The 17,654-nt window shown below is 39.0% G+C and overlaps 2 protein-coding genes across 2 annotated transcripts; both read right to left on the bottom strand.

The window, feature by feature from the left end:
- Positions 1–1,326: 1,326 nt before the first annotated feature.
- LOC110069548 (uncharacterized) lies at positions 1,327–11,780 on the bottom strand. The gene is made up of 8 exons (XM_020777078.2): positions 9,177–11,780; positions 8,616–8,765; positions 7,892–7,974; positions 7,439–7,599; positions 6,914–6,999; positions 6,580–6,619; positions 4,938–5,776; positions 1,327–1,557 (listed from the first exon to the last, which is right to left on the bottom strand). Exons 1-8 carry the CDS (start codon positions 9,253–9,255, stop codon positions 1,445–1,447), a joined length of 1,551 nt encoding a protein of 516 aa, XP_020632737.1. The 5' UTR covers positions 9,256–11,780; the 3' UTR covers positions 1,327–1,444.
- A 146-nt stretch (positions 11,781–11,926) lies between these two features.
- LOC110069528 (3-oxo-5-alpha-steroid 4-dehydrogenase 1-like) lies at positions 11,927–17,503 on the bottom strand. The gene is made up of 4 exons (XM_020777060.2): positions 17,132–17,503; positions 15,149–15,417; positions 13,267–13,417; positions 11,927–12,442 (listed from the first exon to the last, which is right to left on the bottom strand). Exons 1-4 carry the CDS (start codon positions 17,446–17,448, stop codon positions 12,376–12,378), a joined length of 804 nt encoding a protein of 267 aa, XP_020632719.2. The 5' UTR covers positions 17,449–17,503; the 3' UTR covers positions 11,927–12,375.
- Positions 17,504–17,654: the final 151 nt, after the last annotated feature.

The raw sequence follows: 17,654 nt of genomic DNA, 5'->3' as shown, positions 1-17,654 counted from the left end.
TAGGTTTTGTGCAACAAGATGGTTTAATAGTGGTGTCTGTGTCTGCTTAACAGAGGTGTCCGCTGAATGCAGGGTTATTTCATGGTAAATGTGAGAAGAAAATTTAGGGACTCAAGCTGGTGTTCATTGTTAGAAGGTATCAGCTTAATATGGGGTCTGCTAATACAGGTTTCACTGTAGAAACATTTATATCTTCCTAACCATGGCCAAGCGTAAGGACTGTACTAAGGTCACAGCCTAGGCCTTGACAATACAGATGAAGTACAACTAAGTCCATGCAGAAATGACGAAGTATGGCATGGTCCTGAGCAACTTTGGTTGATAAGACCTTTCAAAAGTATGGCTTTATGATGGAGGAGCTGATCAGAAACTATGGCCAATCTAAGACTGGATTGGAAATAAAGCAATCCCATTGATTTTAGTAATATCTGCCTCCTGGACTAAGTTGTGTAAAAAATAATTATTAGATGAGGAACACAACACTGACTGTACTTCTTTTTCTTCTCGCCACCACCCTCCACCCAAGAATAATTTGTGTAAAGGATGGCTGATTTTGCAGATGCCTTGGCATTAGTACAACCTCTTTCCTAGGGTCTCTCTTCTTCCCATCCCTGGAGTTCTCTCTTGCTCCAGGGGGCAGGAAGAAAAGAGACTGGGAATGAGTATTCAGCATGGAGTAACTGGTCCCACAGAGTAATATAGCCCTAACTGGTCAAAAAACACCACATGGTAGAGTGATTTTATACAGACAGGCCCTGGTAATTCAAACTCTGTTTTTTCCAATTCCCCAATTTCCCTTGGATTTGTTTTTCAGTCATTTACTATCGGCTATTTCAAATTATTTTTCGATTCCCCTGAGAGTTTGAAATAGTGAGGTTCCACGGTAGTTCAAAATGAAGTTCAGGTCAAGATGATTTCAAACTAGTTTGATTTGCATTCTTCTTTGAAGGATTACAGTTCTCAATCTGAAGCAAAGGGGAACACAAAATTACTCAAACCGGTCTATACTCATTTTGACCAGAAACTGATTCTAAAGTATAACATAGATGTTACTTAAATATCCACTGACTGTCTTGTATTTTCTGGCTCATGCAACCAGTGCCCTTGATGTATACTACCTACCAAACAGGATTTATCTCCCCTGAATTATTTCCTAGATGTTCTTCACACAAGGGAATAGGCAAGAGAGAACACCTAGAGACTAGGCTGCATCTCCGCACCCCCCCCCCCCCCACCAAAAAAAACTGTCTCCCTCTCCTACTGGAGTTATATTACCAGTAACACTTCTGTTATGTGAAAAAATGGAACAAAATCATCAAAACCAAGTCCTTTTGGATCAGTTTTATTCACTGTTATGTGTACACTGAGAAATGAATTTAATTCTTTGTACATGTAACAAATCACCATGGGAACAGAACTAGTGAAACAACATGTTTATTTCAAGTTAACTCTGATGCTTCTGTTGGGTTTGTGCCATTTTCTGTCTGCGACGATTCTGTGCCTCGAGCTTTTTTCTTTCTATGTCTTCTTTTGAACATTTGGTAGTCTTAGATCCCCCTTAAAAGAGAAAATTCAACAAAAGCAATTAAACTACCATTATTTTGTAATGGATCAAATTACAGGGTAAGAGAGCAGTTTTCACATGATTGTCACATAATTTGAATTTTTCATTTCATTCTGCATTACTGCTAACAGTGGGATTAAAGAACTCACCCTGTGCTGTCAGCCGATCAGGAGTACAGTTGAACCTCTCTACAACGGCCACCTTGGGAACAGAGGAAAGTGGCCCTTGTAGGGAAGTGGCTGTTAAAGGGAGGGGGGGGGGGGGGGAAAGAAGGGGTGTAATATGATACCTGTTTTTATGGGCAGTGCAACATTTTTATGTTTTTTTTTAAATGCTTATTTTAGCATATAAATACGTAACACAATCAAAGCATATCACAGAAAAGTAACTAGACCGAAACAGAGACCAACAACGCCTGGGGTGGATCAGTTTTGTGACCTTTTACATTAAAAATTGGGTTTTGTAAATGCCGTTCATTAGTCAATGATTAACTGGCTGCTGCTGCAAATTTATTTTGGCCATTGAGACCCACTCTAGTGGCTGCTGCTGTTGTACAGAGGTTAAAATCTGAGTGAATGTGTGGACCATTAGCCAAGACAAATAAGTGGCCACAAGTGGAGGTTCAACTGTAAAAACAAAACCAATCATAAATTGGTCATAAGTTTGTGCTTTGGTGTTGCATCAGCTTGGAGTTTTGATTAAATGGATTGTCTGTCTTTAGATTGTAATTGGCAACATTGGTTTTGGTTTTACAATACTCTAACTGCTCTCAAACAGTAACTACTAACAATGTTATCTCAATTTCATGAGCTAACACAGTCCAGAATTTAGTTTGTTCTACAAGGTATGTGTCATTCATGTTACAAAATTCAGTCAGCGTTGTTAGTGGCAAAAAGAATAGTTCTAATGGGTTGCTTGTTATATACATAATATTATTATACAGTACAGAGGTTTGTGATAGCTACATTATATCAGGTTTCCACAATAAGAGAGTTTTCAATCGAGAGTGACTATAAAACCAAAAACAGTGATGATGACCAATCACAACAATTGCAACATTGTGTACAAAAGAGCAATTTTCAATTGAGTGTTGTAAAACCAAAACTAAACTACAAGTAACTACTTGCCAATAGCTCGTTTTCACGTGACGTCATCACTTTCTAAGATCCAAAACTAAAGAGCCACCAAAGTTTTTATCCTCATCAGGCATAAGAGGCGGTATATTTATATCTGTTTACAATTTTACAGCTCAATAACGTGCTTTGTTTGGAATCCAGAGCATTTTGAATTTCAGGTTTATGGAGGTTCGTGACACAAGGCTACGATCGAGTTCGTCGAAAAATATATACTTATCTCATGATTTTGAGCCTTTTTAGAAGTTAGAGCATTAGGAAAAGTGCTTCTGTAAATGCTTGTTTGATCAGTACTGATAATCAGTTGCCTAGATAGCCAAAGTAAGTTCCAGATGTTTACACTATTTTCTGGCTGCCATATTGGTGTACCACGGAGGTACACCAACATGGCGTTTTCATACTGGGCTCTGTAAATATCTGCGAAACATTTCGACGAATATCTGAAGTTTGGGGAAACGCACAGGCCTAAAACTTGGAGAAGTGTCTTATTTACTGATCTTCTATAATATCATAATTTCATAGCTTTTTCCAATGGATGGTTTTCGATTTATTTTTTATTGCATGACAGTGAAACAACCTATTAAACTTCTCAGCCAATCTCAAACTGTAGTAAAACCAAAACCAAAACTGAAGTACATGTAATTGCCTGATTGCTTTTGACACTCAGTTGAAAACTGCTCTATGAACCAATGCGCACCCAGAGGCAAATACAGTTCAGTTTCACCTTACAGACCCTTTTATAATGTGGACACCTCTATGAGGGTCTCAATGGGTTTTAACCGTTAGCTGTAAAAGGGCCAAAAAATTGAACTGAATTGAATTTAACCATTAGACGTAAAACAAATTGAAAACAATTAACCGTAAAAAAAGTATTAGCACAAATGAAAGGTCTCAAATGTCTTGTACAGAACTCCATTTGTGTATCATGATGATCGGAAGAACTGGTCACTAGTACAGAGGTGATAACGGGTCAGGGAGGCAGGTCAAGGCATGGACATGTTTTGATGTTTAAGGGGGCGTAAAGCGGTAAGCCTCATCAAAAATGTATAAAGACGCATGATAATCCTAATTTCAAAAGAACAACATGTTTATAGTACCTAACCACATGCAGGCAAATATACAGTTGAACCTCCTGTAAGCGACCACCCAAAATATGAAGCCTAGGTGGTCACTTATGGGAGGTGGTGGCTTACGATTGCTTAGACCATACTGGGTCAAAATTTTGCCTCATTAGCATATGGTAACTGCAGAGACTTACCCCATGCACCAGTGCCAATCTAAACCTATGTAATAACTTTTATTATTATCCAGCTGCAGCGAATACCGTCCAAATAACAGTACAAATATACAGCGATATTGTACAGTTGAAAACCTGTTTGTTGTACAGGTTGGGGCATGCATGCAAAACTGTCACACTCTCCCTCTTGTTTTGGTGTGTAGTATCACTTTATATTTTTACTCGTTGTTTGTATTTTGACTCGCCCTACGGGCTCGTCAAAACATGGCACAACTTGTAAAAATATACAGCAATACTACAAACCAAAACATCTAATAAGATATATGTAGCTACAAAAATATTTAAGCTTTCCAAAGTATTTATTCAGAGTATCATGGTTCACTTCAGATAAACTACCTAATTATCCTAACACCTTATTATCCAATTTTTGCTCTATTATCTGTCAAGTGGTCCCTTATGGGAGGTTTAAAACAAAAGAAAATTTCAGACTTTTAGAGCTCTCTAAAAGTGGTCGGACTGACTTGGAAACTTTTGGTATTTTGGAATACTGGTCAGTGAGGAGAGGTGGTTGCTACCGGAGGTTTGACTGTACATGTTATTCCTTGTTCTATTTATTGGAAGTTAAAAGTTCCAAATTTCTACGTCCTGCAGTACAGGACTTATATGCATTGGTGGACCAGATAAATTTAATTTTTTGTCAACCCAGAATGTTCCCTATACTTTTCATGATTTTGCCATGCTGATCCATACCAAATTATGGAAATAAACTATCATATTTCCAGTTAATTATTATATTATAATGTAAAACAATGGTAATTAATCATTAAAATTTCAGTTAACCGTAACGGGAAAGAATTAACTGTTAGTCGTAAAAGGGCAAAAAATGTAACCGTTAAAATTTAACCATTAGCTGTAAATTAAAGCTTCTACCCCATTGAGATCCTCCTCAATATCAGGGACAGCTCACTTGGTCCCAAAAAACAGAATTCATCTGGATACTTACTTTGTACTATACTCTGCCCTGTGCTGTCTTGCTGTCTGTTGACATTTACTTCCACACTGTTGTACTGGCTTATTCTTTTGTCATTTATCTGTTCTTTCATTGTTCTTTGTGGGCCAGTTTGTGGCAAGATAAGACTGTCGGTTTTCTTTAGGTTACATTGTTTTACTTGCTGCATGGTGATGTTTTCTGACCTCGCAGAAGTACAGCTTTGAAGAGAAGAGCGTGGTATAAAAGAAAAGTTTTCTTTGCTTGAGCAATTGGCCCCTACTCTGTTATCTTTCTGCTTTGTAGAACAGTGGCTCGTTGAGCTGGTCAAAGCATAACTGCTCTTTCCCAGTGGATTTAGTGAGCCACAAAGTTCTTTCTTTTGTTTACCACTAATATGTGACAAGTCAGGTTTTATGTGTAAATGTGTCACCCTTCTGACGGTTGGAATAGAAACCTGCTGGGATTTTTCAAAGTCTTCAAGAGCACTCTGAAGCACATTTTCATCGTCATTATCACCAAATCCGTCGACAAAATCCCAACTCTCTGTCACTATACTGTCATTTGTATGTGCATGAACATCTGCAGCAGTTCTGTGGTCAGATGTTTTAAGTAATGGGTGCTGTGTCACATCACTGGTGTGAGTATCTTCTCCACTGCCCAGGTACTGAGTGTTGGTCATCACTTGAGTTTCTGGAATGTTCGTTTTAAAAGTAGGAATATCTACTTGACTCAAAATCAGGTCATCTTCATCATTGTCCCAGCCATCAAAGAAATCTGAATTTTCAGTTCCTTTCAGTTTTATTCCACTGCAAGCACCTTCCAAATTTGAGGCAGGATCTTGTTGTTGCTCCCTGTAACCAATCAACAACATGTGAAATAATATCTTAAATTTTCTTTAGCTAACTGCAAAGAAAGATTGCTCAAGTTACTCAACAAGACACATTTACACCAGGTGCCGTGGTGTGCATCTCATCTCACAACAAATTATGAGACATTAGGGAGCTGAAGCAAACCATGACGACAACAGCAACAAGAACATCACCAAACAAAAGGTAAAACAATAGCTGTGCATGTGCGTTATAAATATATTTGTACATTTCTTTGCCGTCCCAGGGGTTTTATTAATATTTTCAGTGGGAGGGCAACTGGTTCTCACAGGCAGGCAAAACTATTTGAACTGAACTTCTTTATCTCCACTAGATGGTCAAACCAAGTGGGCAAAATCATCCTTACAGCCACTCAATTTGCCTGGTGCCTGCAAAACAAGAACGTAAAATGACCAAGTGCTGCATATTCTTGGGAATGCGAATGATGGTGGTTAATTTTTGTATGCATATTTAGCCTCAGCACGGTTTTAAAGCCATTGTCATACTGAACAAAGTTTGCCGATAAAATATAAAGTTAAATTCATTTTTGACAAGGCATTGTCCTTGGCAATGCTGTCACCATTGCTTAAGCTCCCTTATGTCCACAGTCATTGTAACAAAGATGGCTCAAGTTACTCCAGTTACATATTTGCTATGCATCTTGTCTCACAACAGGTTTACATGAAACAATGTTCACAATAATTGCAGCAACAGTAGAGTACAGCAGGTAATTAGACATCTCCTTAGTCATGAAGACAAATGAAAACCAAAGCAAACACAAAGTCTACCTTGTCTTAGGCAGAGTCTCTTTGCTGACTGGTTTCTCTTCTACAAAGGAAAACAAGAAAACAGCATTAAAAACAAATTCAACTTTGCTTGCTAACTAAATTAAGAAGGAATCATACCACAGTCATAATATTAATTTTGAACTGAGCTTGAGTTGTAGCAACTCTTTGACCTTGGCACTAATCAAAATTGAGTAAAAGCCACTCAAGCAGTAACCTTTACAAAGGTAGTGCCAGCTGCAGAGAGCCTCCAGGCCAATTCTTTACTAGGAGAACAGACATTTATGAAAAAGTTACTCAGTAGCATAGTCCAGAAAAGGAAATTGAAAATCAATACCTATTTTCTCAACTGGGTGGACAAGTAGTTCAATGTCCTGTTGCAGAAGTTTCATCTTTGATTTGTTACATTTTCTAAGAACTCGCCTATAAAAGAAACAAATTATCAATGACAACAGGGTTCGTACCCTTTTTCAGAAACAAATTTCCAGGACTTTTCCAGGACTTTTCCAGGACTCAGACTGTTTCTTTTCCAGGACTCTAAAATTCACTTTAACCCTTTCGCTCCCAAGATCTTAATGTTAATTCTCCTAACTGTCTGCCATACATTTCATATTTTTTGACTTGAGTTTAACAGATTTCCAGAACTTTCCAGGACCAGTAGTCCTTTTCCAGGACTCTCCAGTCCTGGAAAATGCCACAATAAAATTCCAGGACTTTCCCGGTTTTCCAGGACCCATACGAACCCTGTGACAATGTTGTTCAAACACAACCAAAATAACAGAATGATCATACATTAATTTTATGCATACATCAGGCCACAACATTAAACTTTTACATGTATGTACAATATATTTACACCAACCTTGGTCGCCGAGATGGCGTTTGGAATTCCTTGCTCTTCTGTTTGTTAGAGTTGTTGCCTTCACCTGTGGTGTCATCCTTGTTAACTTGAACAGTTGTAGTGTTTTCTCTCGACATCCAGAATGCCAGTAGTGGAGGATTTGCTTCTGGAGTACTACCAGACTACAAGAAAAGTTTTTATAGCATGAAAATGTTGCCTTCACTGATTGTGAAGAACAGTGTCCAGTAGAGAGTTATGTCAAATTTTGCCTTCTGTGAAGTCATTAGAAGAAGAACTGCATGGTCTCCTAGTATTGATGAAGGTTTTCCTAAACTGAGGAAACAAAGACTCCTCTGTCAAGAACTTTGTAACTATTGAAAGAGATTCCTGTAAAAACTAGACCTTAAAAATTTGATACAGAATGGCTACATTCTAAATTCAACACTGAATATGGACTATTGGTCTGCTAACTACCTTGTCAGCTAACTTTTGTACCAAATCTGAAATTTCACCCCCACTGCTGCTGCTATCACTTCCATGATGTTTCTTCCGTTTTCCTTTGAAGACAAAATAACGTTCTGGTGAGTATTTGAGGCAATTTAGCTCAAGCAGACAAGACAGGGAACTTAGAGAAATTTAAGCAGAAAATTATGTTGTTAGAAAATGCTACTTCACAGTGAATTCGTTGTTGAGTTTGTGGTATTGCTGTATATTTTGGCAGGGTATTTTACTGCCCAAGCAAATTCCACAGATCTGTGTAGTCAGTTTCATGCATTTAAAGGTTTGCTTGCCCACTTGCCTAGGTAAATCTCATCCTTTTTGGGTCAGTACAAGTTGTACATTTTGGTTGCATTCTTGGGTCACTCGTCTAGATGGCATGAACTGTCAAAAAAATAAGTTACCGAGTGTAGGGCACAGTCTCTACATTGAAAACTTCTGTCAATTTGCAATTATTTTACGTCAGACTACAAGATAGAGAGGAGATATTTATTACTTTTTTTATTTCCACCATTTTGTCACTGGCCATTACCCAGTGGAAAAACTTGTCCAATGTTTTGAAACCATCTAGTGAAAATTGCCTTCACATTTGAACAGATTCTGCGCATTTGTTATGAAAGAAACCAAGAACGAGAAGTTGCACACTGAACATGTACTTTACTAATTTAACATATATTGGAACGATCAGAGAGGTGCGTACCAAGAGATAGAGTTCTTGTTGGTGATGGAGAATTATTATCCCACACAATCTCTAAGGACTGATCCAAAAGGGAGTTATTACAGCTGCTGCCGGTAAGACGACGAGGAGTGCGCCGTAATCTGGCAGTAGGAGAGGACCGGCGGGGAATCACTGAAAGAAAAATTATGGAGAGTTGAGAGTTTTTACATAGTGTTCCTGCAATTTATCTACAGCTGATATGATTGATGTTTGGTTGACATATGGGATTGATTTTACAACAAAATACCACCAAATGCGATTAAAAACAGCCTTCTACTCAATGCGTTTATTTAGTATTGCGGCAGGAAGCCCATCCATTCATATCTTTACTGCTTTACTAAACAAGCTTACATGTTCGCGCACGACTCATATAAGACAGATAATTTTTTAACTCGCTGGTCACCAAACATGCAAAGCCGAGAGACGAACTCTTCAAGAAGACAAGGTAATAATTTCCAAACCTTAAGTAACCTAATGACTGGAAATAACCAAAACGGCAAATGCAACCAAGAAAAAAACATTACTAGCAAACGTAAACTCAACCTGAAGCGTCATGGGTACGTCCGGGCGTCTTGTCGATGGATCGTCGTTTCCTCATTGGAAAACACTCTGTGATATTCATAGCACCGTTCTAAACCTCTCAAACTCCATCATATTCCTCCAAACAAACAAGAACAGAGAGACCTACGGACGAGAAAAGTGACAATTCACGCTTTCATGAAGTCTCGTCGTAAACATGGCGGCAAATTTTCGAACCACTTGCCTCGCTTTCGTACCGCGTTTTGGTTGGTCGTTCGGGATTACAACGCGAAAAGCGGGCCGCAAAGCGTGATAACGCGCGTTCTCGCGCGTGAATCTGCTGAATCCCTAGGTTTTTGTTGTGGTAGGTGGGAGGGGGGCAAGGGGAGAAGATTTTGAAAGGAGATTCCGTCTCGGACTGAAGAAGGCACAAACCAACAGCAGATTTCCAGACTAGGGTTGGGGGGGGGGGGGAGCGCAGTTTTTTTGCATTAGAGAATAAAAGATCTTGATTTTTCTGGTTGGTTGGTTGCACTCTTCAGAAAGAAAATTTCTTCTCTGTGGGGAAATTTGAAGCCCTCCTCAAAGTTTTACACACATGGAAGCCATTCCCAGATATTTACTACTTTCAGAGAGCTGCAATAAGGTATATGATTTTGAGTGAGGACTGAAACTGTGTGTTTATTTTCTTATATTTTGGTCTGAAATGCAGCAAGGCTTTTCAGGAAGCTGGTTACCCAACCTGCCCAGTTCCCCAGCTGCTCAAAGTACTTATGACCTCGTAATTGAAGACATTAACAAAACAATATTGGATAGGTTGTTCATTTTGCCCTACTTCAGTTTTCTTTCAAAAAGATTTGAACACTTTTGAGTAAAAATGGCATGTAAAATTTATTTCTCTTGACGTTGGGTAGCAGCACAAGACTGTGGAAAAATCAAGACAGTATTATAAGGGGCCTCACTCCCCTTGGTAATTTTAGAAATCAAAACAATATACAAGAAATGCATAGATGGGTACCACAGAATTAAATATAATTATTATATGCATTAATTATTCATGATTTGAATTGTATGTTGTTCTTTTGCTTTGTTTTTTGCTATTACATGTAAGCAGGTGCACCTGAAAGGGGTACTTTTTTCAGGCTTCAGGTATATAAAAAGGCAGGGATTTTACAAGTTTTAGGTGTATGAAAGGGTAGGGAAATCTACCACTTAGTCATTTTAAGGGTCTTTATAAAAAAATATTTTGAACAGACTGAATCATTTCATTATCATTATGGCTCACGAATCATAATGACTGAATCATTTAATTTATTAAGCACTGCATAAAAATGACATGAGGATTTCCTTCTTTGGCAGCTTATTGATGACACAGGCCAGTTTTGAGAGTATGTGAAAGGGATACCTTTTCTCAATTCAAGGTATATGAAAAGGGTATCTTTTCTGTCTAGATGGTATGCTAAAGGGTAAGTGCTTGGACCTCGGAGCGAAGCCTCCCTGTATAAAACTTTGTAGAGTAACCCCTGGAACTTGCGTGTCTGCAGCATGAGGCAATTAGGAATATTTCTTCTCTTCCTGAATGGTATGCTATCTCCAAAATTAAATTTGCTAGTACCTATTTATTCACTTGAGTGGAGAGAGGAACACAAGAACAGCATAACAAAATGACTGGCTGGGGCTGAGAAAAGTTTTGATCAACTTTTGACATCTTTATAGCAGACACATTATTATCAATTTAAGGATGGTGCCTACTTAATACAAAGGTTTTTGCACCAGACTAGGACCATGTGGAAAAAGTAGATATTTGCAAGGGCTATTGGAATCCACAAAGAAAAATGGGGGTAGCCATGCATTTTTTTGAGATAATTAGCCTTGACTCGCAGCAAAAAAGCTGACATCAGCATTTTTCAGAAAAAAGAAGGAAAAGAGGGCATTTCTTCACAAATTTCCTTAGAATTCACCTTTACATTAGAGAAAAGCAAGCACAATTGTTAAGATCTTAAAACTACTTGGTAAAAGGTAACATAAAAACCATTTTTGGTGATTTTTATAATGACAAAATCGTCGCGACAGCGCTTTTAGCATCTCTGACAGCCTTCCTCTAGTTCAGCTTAAATACAGTCTAGATAGCTTTTCCTCACAACCAGAAACTAATCACATGTTTAATAGGCTTGCCACTTCCATTTAGTAGGGGTAAACACACATTTTTTGAAGTTATTCATCTTTTTTGAAACTTTTAAGGTGCCTGTTACATTTTTTCCTGTCACCTACCCTGTAAGTAAAACATTTGCACCTCTTGCACTAGTTATGTGTGTGCACTTCGCCATCTGCAGGTACATCTTTACAATTAGACTTCAGTATAATTTTCGACAGATAAAAGCTAGTTTTTCAGCTGGAAGCCGTTAACAGATAGGGGTTAGTGATACCCTGCTATTCTGTGGTATTCCTGGTTTTAGTACATGTTCATTAAACTTGATTTGGTCACAGTAGAAAAATTTTGCTTTTATTTCAGTCGTGTACCTGGTAGCGTAGTTGATTATGTCAATGCCAACCCTAGCATGCTCTTGGTGGTTAAACTATGCATTGTGTGATGCGCAGAACATCTGCGCACTAACAATAGTAGGCACCGTCGTTAACGGATAGTAAAGATGCAATACTAAGAACAAAACTCTAGAACTTGACACAAACTCCAAGTTCATCTCCAACTAATTCTAGTCAGAGCAAAAAACAGTTGTGTAGCAAAGAAAATGACAGTCAACCTCAATAGTCCAGTCTTATTGACAAACCTGACTAATCTTCACACTTTATTCTTCAATTGTACAAGTAATTGGTTATTCACATGAAATATATATTATCCCCCACTATCCAGAAAATACTGATTAAGACAGTATACATTGAACATTCGAACAATAAAGGCAAAAATAAAGTTACCAAAAAAAACCCTCATAACATTGGCTCACAACAGAGGCAATTAACGAGCTTGACTGACTAGTTTCGTTGGAAAGGCGACGGCAACACCGTCTTTCTTTTGTATTTAAGGTCCAAAAAAGAAAAAGAGAAGAGCATAAAACTTATCGATACTGCTGAATTTACTAAATTAATGCTGCCAATAAAAAGGAGAAGAAATAACAGAAGATGATTCACCTAAATAAAGAGGAAATCTGAAAAAAGGTCAAGACAGAACCTAATATATCATTGGAATGCGTTGTTTTTTTGCTCTTTGTTATAGGACAAATGGAATCAGAGCTTTACGAGACTTTGGATAATCTTCAAACTTCTGAAGATACCAACTGCAAAAGAAAATTAAAACCAAAAATCACTTTCAATTGTATACTCAAACGAAGGAAAATACAGATTGAAATGATGCATTGACACTCAACACTCTTCATTGCCCAAAAGGATTACCAGTAATACGTCTGGGTGAGAGTTGACATGTGGGAATAAAGTGTCCTGTCCAATAACACTACAAAATGACCCCAACCAGTTGCTTGAATCCAGACTGCTGGATCTGGGGCCTGTTTCTCGAAAGCCCCGGAATCTTTCCAGGCCCGAAAAGCCATTTTTAGTTAATCAGCATTAAAAGACAGAGAGGTGTATATGCCTGGAACTTCTTGTATGAAGAGAACCTCCGTTCATATTAAGAATATGTGCATAAAACAGCTCTGTAGTCATAAGGTTTGAGATTTTGCTATGGTTTTTTGGGTGTGAAAACTTTTCAGGACCTTCGAGAAACAGGTCCCTGGAGTCAAAATTGCCCAGATATATTATCTACAAACAAAAATAAGGAACTTTCAGCCTCAGACCAACTGGTCCATACTGCTGGATCTTATCCTAGTTTCTGTGGATTTAAATGGCTAGCAGTGTTTCCACTGCCCCCTAGATAGCATTAATTTTGCCGGTATGCCTGGGTGGAGAGAGGCACTGTAAGCGTAAAATACCCTGCCCAAAAGCACAACACAATGGCCCTGACCAGAATTTGAACCTAGGCCACTTGCTTTGGAATACAGTATGCTAACCAAATAGGTTACCTAGTCCTCTGTGAAAACAAACCAACGAGCAAACAAACAAACAAAGAAACAAACAGAGATTAGCAGAGTTTGATTCACATACTTACTTGTGGTGTTGAATTGCTCTTGGACCAATATTAAAAAGAGTAAAAAAGAGGAAAGCTAAGCCAGGAATCGACCAGCAGGCTAATGCAAACCCACTCCATTCAACAATTTCACCCAAAAAATTAGCTCCGGACACATAAGTGAACATACCACCTGAGACAGAGAAAGAAGTTAGAACAGTCATGAGCTACTGAAATGTTATAGAGTGACATTTAATTGGATCATGTGTACTTAAGGCATCTGTCGGTTGGGTATCGGTCGATACTATTGACCGATACATTGACTGACAGTTGGTCAACATGTTGTTCAAGTTAATAGACTGTCAGTCGTCAATATTGGTCGACACTTGGCCGACACCTCGACTGACATGTTGCGATCAACAGTCGCTGGTGTATTGGTCGACTGTTGGTGGTATTGGTGTACTGTTAACCGTTGTTTTGCTGAAATAGCAGCCGTCTTCTTACCCACAGGAGACGCGAAAGAAGAATCTCTATCGTCTATGCTCACATGTTGATAGAGAGAGGATGCAGCTCAAACTGCGGTCATTTCGAATACATATTTAATGCAACTTGAGCTCTCAACAAGCATAGCTGGAAAAAACAGTCTTCGAGATAGATGAATGTTGCCAGTAAGAAAAGTCAAAAGTGGACGAGGGCTGCTGAAAGACCATCTCAAGGGGCTGGAGAAGATTATTCAATATTTGAGTAGAGAGGAAAGAAGTCAGTAACAAGAGCTGACCAATTGAGCATAGTGTTAGCCGAGTGTCGGTGAAGTATCAGCCAAGTGTTGGCCGAGTGTCGGTGAAGTATCGGCTGAGTGCCGGTCGATATGCGTGTCAGTTAATGTCGGTCGATATGGTGGCCGAGTGTTGGTCGAAATATCAACTGAGTATCAGTTGATATGTCGGCTGAGTGTCAGTCGACATATTGGCCGATACTATCGACCGATAGTCGGCCAACAGATGCTTTAAGTACACATGATCCATTTAATTTATGAAATTCTTCAGTTCTCATTTGTGACCTAAATTTAATTTCTCCGTACAATATAAAATATATCATCAATTAAGAGTAAAAGTAATGATGGTAAAGTCTTCAGCAGGCTAAGGTTGTTTATGATTTACTCTGAAAAACTGGTTGGTCGACAGTTGTAGTAAATGGGATGCGTCAAATCCTGAATGGAAATTTCCATGGGGATTCGCTCATTCCATATCCATGACTTTTTCCCGGAAGATAAGATCAAAAATGATCTAACCCAAAAGGCCTGGAACTGGTAAAAACTACCTTACCCTGGTTTTAAGAGCATAAGCAATTGGAAGCATTTGTACTCCCTTCTTGAAAGGGAAAAAAAGACAAAAAAGAGAGACAAAAATTTAAAAGAAAACAACGAAATGAAATATCATTGGAATTTCCAGGCGTTTAAAAGTTTAAAACGAAAAACCTTCTGTAGTAAGGACAAGAACACTTTGCAGAATCAGCACAATTGTCGCTAAGAAAGAGAGGTTCCCTTCTGGACTACTCCACTTCATTTGCAGGTATATGTAAGTTGGAAATACATTCAAAACATGTTAAGGTTGCACACAATTAAATTTCAACCATGACAAGCAGTGTTCGCTGGGAAAACACTCTCTGCAACAAGCCAGAGAAAATTGAATGGTGAATTAAAAACATATGTGATCTTGTAGGATATCCCTTGCAGCAAGTAAAAATAATATGTCTTGTAATAGAGTACAAGTACAACTAACAACAAGCTTTGCATGCTTACTGAGTTTACAGAGCACAAAACAAGTGTAAGACTTGCCACCGGCACAGCCAAGAGCAACTCTTACAACTCTAACTGTAATAAAACTGGATAAAAAAGTCACTAGTTATTTAATAAATAACAAACCTCTTGGAATCTTATAGCCAGTTTCGCCAGGTTTTCTCAAACTGCGTAGAATATGATCTGAGTGAATATTAATGGCCATTCCAGTGAAGAAGGATAATACACCAACAACAAAACACGGATTTGTCAGCCAAGACATCTCATAATAAGCATATCTTGTCAAATATCTTGCCTGTATGTATCCATTTATTGCGCAAAATGAAAATGCTAAAGATGCCAGGAATACTGGAGTTGGCTTTCCTCCTGTGATCAGCCAGGGATAAATAAGTGACCTGGAAAATTACAACTGTTAATCAGAGTAAAGTACTGAGAACAACTCCAGGTAGCAGTAGTGTGGAGGATTTAAACAAGGGACCTCCAGATTATGAACCTAATTATAAACCCATCTGGAACCTGAGGTCATCCAGTCTCTGCCAGGATTCAGGTTCATGTACTCCAAGTCTATCATGTATTCTAAATAATATGCAGTTTGGTTAAGGAGATTGAGAACATCTTTTGACTGATGGGCAATGTTAATATATAGATTTAGCCAAGCCTAAAAGTGGAGCTTTTGGGTCGGGTTGTTCAAAGCCTGATTAAGCTAACCCAGGATAAGGGAGAATTTTGATTTTAGTTTTGTAAATTTTCGGGGAGGCCCTCTCTTTTGAGTTTGAATAACCTCAAACTATACAAAACATAAGCAGTGAAAAATACTTTTATACAGGAATAATTTCTACTTCAGATAACTTTTAACCCTGGGTTAACGTTAAGTGGCTTCCAAAAAACCCGGTCTGATTACAACAAATAAACATCGGTTGAGCCCGCCATCCAACAGAAACCCAGTACTTGCTCAGTGATTAACTTCAAAAACATGTGACCTCGATGAGCTCTAAACTTGAGCCCATAATATGAACACGTGATACTGATACTCGTTTGACAGGTGTCAATGGATAATAACATGAATGTCCAATATCAAAGATGTACGCTCTAATGCATCAGTCAATTCCAGCAGTGCCCATCCCCCCCGGGCAACTGCAGGGTATTTGATCACGGTGTCAGTCCCCAGGGTGGGGCATCCGCAATTTTATTGCAGCCTGGGGGCTGGGCATTTGTGTACCCAGGGGCGACCTCTGAGCATTCGACACACGTGTTCTGGAAAGTGCCGTGGATGAGTTCATTGGGAAAGACGAAGGTGAACTATATTTTGTTTATCACAAAACAATCACTGACGTGAACATGACTATTTCGCATTTCGCATTCAAAACTAGCCTGCATTTTTTAAATTCATGAAAGTGGAGTTAAAATACTTAAGGTTTGTGAATTCAAATGATGCAATCTTCAAGGCAGATCTTGCAAGCTTAAAATGCAATGCATCATCATTTAAAATGTCTTGATTCTTCACAGAAAAAGTAGCCTGCCAATACAGGTGCCTATCATCGCTCGCGGGTGGGGGCACGTCCGACACAATCCCAGCTATCCTCTAGCAAACTGTTTAAAAACAAATATAAAGAAATAAATATAATCAGAATCAACTAACACGTACTGTTGTCCTTGAAGTCTTACCATTGCGTTAAAATACTGAACAGTTGACCGTTTTATTTACTGATCAATAAACTGCAAGGGTGTTCGAAGGTGACGATTCTGGGGGCGGGGCATTTGCCCTCTTTCTTTGTCCCCACCCCAGGGCATTTAGACAGCTTATGTGTCCCCACCCCGGGGAATTTGCCCATTTCTTCAAAAAAAATGTTAATGCCCGGGGTTAGCCTGGGGGGGTGGAAATGGGCAGTGCTGGAATTGACTGATGCATAAACCAAGGCTGCATGACTTGGTATTAGCTGGAGTGTGGCCGCCATTTTGCAGGATGTCTACTTTTTATATGGTTCTGTTCCTACAGTTATGGTGCCCCTCTTGGCGGCCCATCGGGGCTCCGCTATTACGTAACACCCTCCCTAGACCCACCACTAAACAAACCCCTCACCACCTTTCTGTTCCCATTCACCAACTTACCTGTGACTATAATGCAAAACAAATAACGAAAGGAGTATTGTATTAGGAGTCAATCCCAAAGTATCTTTGCGAGCGTAAAAGAGCAACGCACAAGGTATCACAAAGGCAGGAAGTTCTTGCACAAACCAAGCGAGCCTTGCGTCCGCTGCAGACAACCAGTTTTGCCATGAATTCGACCTAAAATAACGTCCATAGTCGGCTTTTAGAAAAATCAAACATATTTCAACGATAAATGCTAGCAATATGATTGCCCATGACAAAATGTTGATGAATTGGAGCTCATCAAGTGTTTGAAGAAAGGCGACAGAAAACTCCATGTTTCCTCGCGACAAAAGAAGTGTCTGCACATGCTCCCCAAGCTCCCGCCTGTGAAAAGTTATCTTGCGTAATAGCGGTCGTGGCGAAAATCCCAAGGGGCGGGGTAGGGGGGAAGCGGTTGGACTTGCCCGTATAAAACTTTCTAGAATACCCCCGATTGCGGCGAATATATAAGAGTTTGTTTAGGAATATTTACGATCGCTCC

Source organism: Orbicella faveolata, unplaced genomic scaffold (assembly GCF_042242905.1).
Source record: "Orbicella faveolata isolate gen_17 unplaced genomic scaffold, um_ofav_v1 contig_24, whole genome shotgun sequence".
In the NCBI taxonomy this organism is placed as follows: Eukaryota; Metazoa; Cnidaria; class Anthozoa; order Scleractinia; family Merulinidae; genus Orbicella; species Orbicella faveolata.
Note: the sequence above shows the minus strand (reverse complement) of the source record. Positions and strands in the feature narration are given on the sequence as shown.

What these genes read in the sequence shown, in the direction of transcription:
- LOC110069548 (XM_020777078.2), bottom strand. Translation starts at nt 9,255, where the DNA reads ATGAATATCACAGAGTGTTTTCCAATGAGGAAACGACGATCCATCGAC. An exon ending in ACGTACCCATGACGCTTCAG is followed by an intron (nt 8,766 to 9,176) that starts GTTGAGTTTACG and finishes TTTTTCTTTCAG; the next exon opens with TGATTCCCCGCCGGTCCTCT. An exon ending in TACAAAAGTTAGCTGACAAG is followed by an intron (nt 7,600 to 7,891) that starts GTAGTTAGCAGA and finishes CTTTTCTTGTAG; the next exon opens with TCTGGTAGTACTCCAGAAGC.
- LOC110069528 (XM_020777060.2), bottom strand. Translation starts at nt 17,448, where the DNA reads ATGGAGTTTTCTGTCGCCTTTCTTCAAACACTTGATGAGCTCCAATTC. An exon ending in TGGCTATAAGATTCCAAGAG is followed by an intron (nt 13,418 to 15,148) that starts GTTTGTTATTTA and finishes TCTCTGTCTCAG; the next exon opens with GTGGTATGTTCACTTATGTG. An exon ending in AGAGCAATTCAACACCACAA is followed by an intron (nt 12,443 to 13,266) that starts GTAAGTATGTGA and finishes TTTCTTTTGCAG; the next exon opens with TTGGTATCTTCAGAAGTTTG.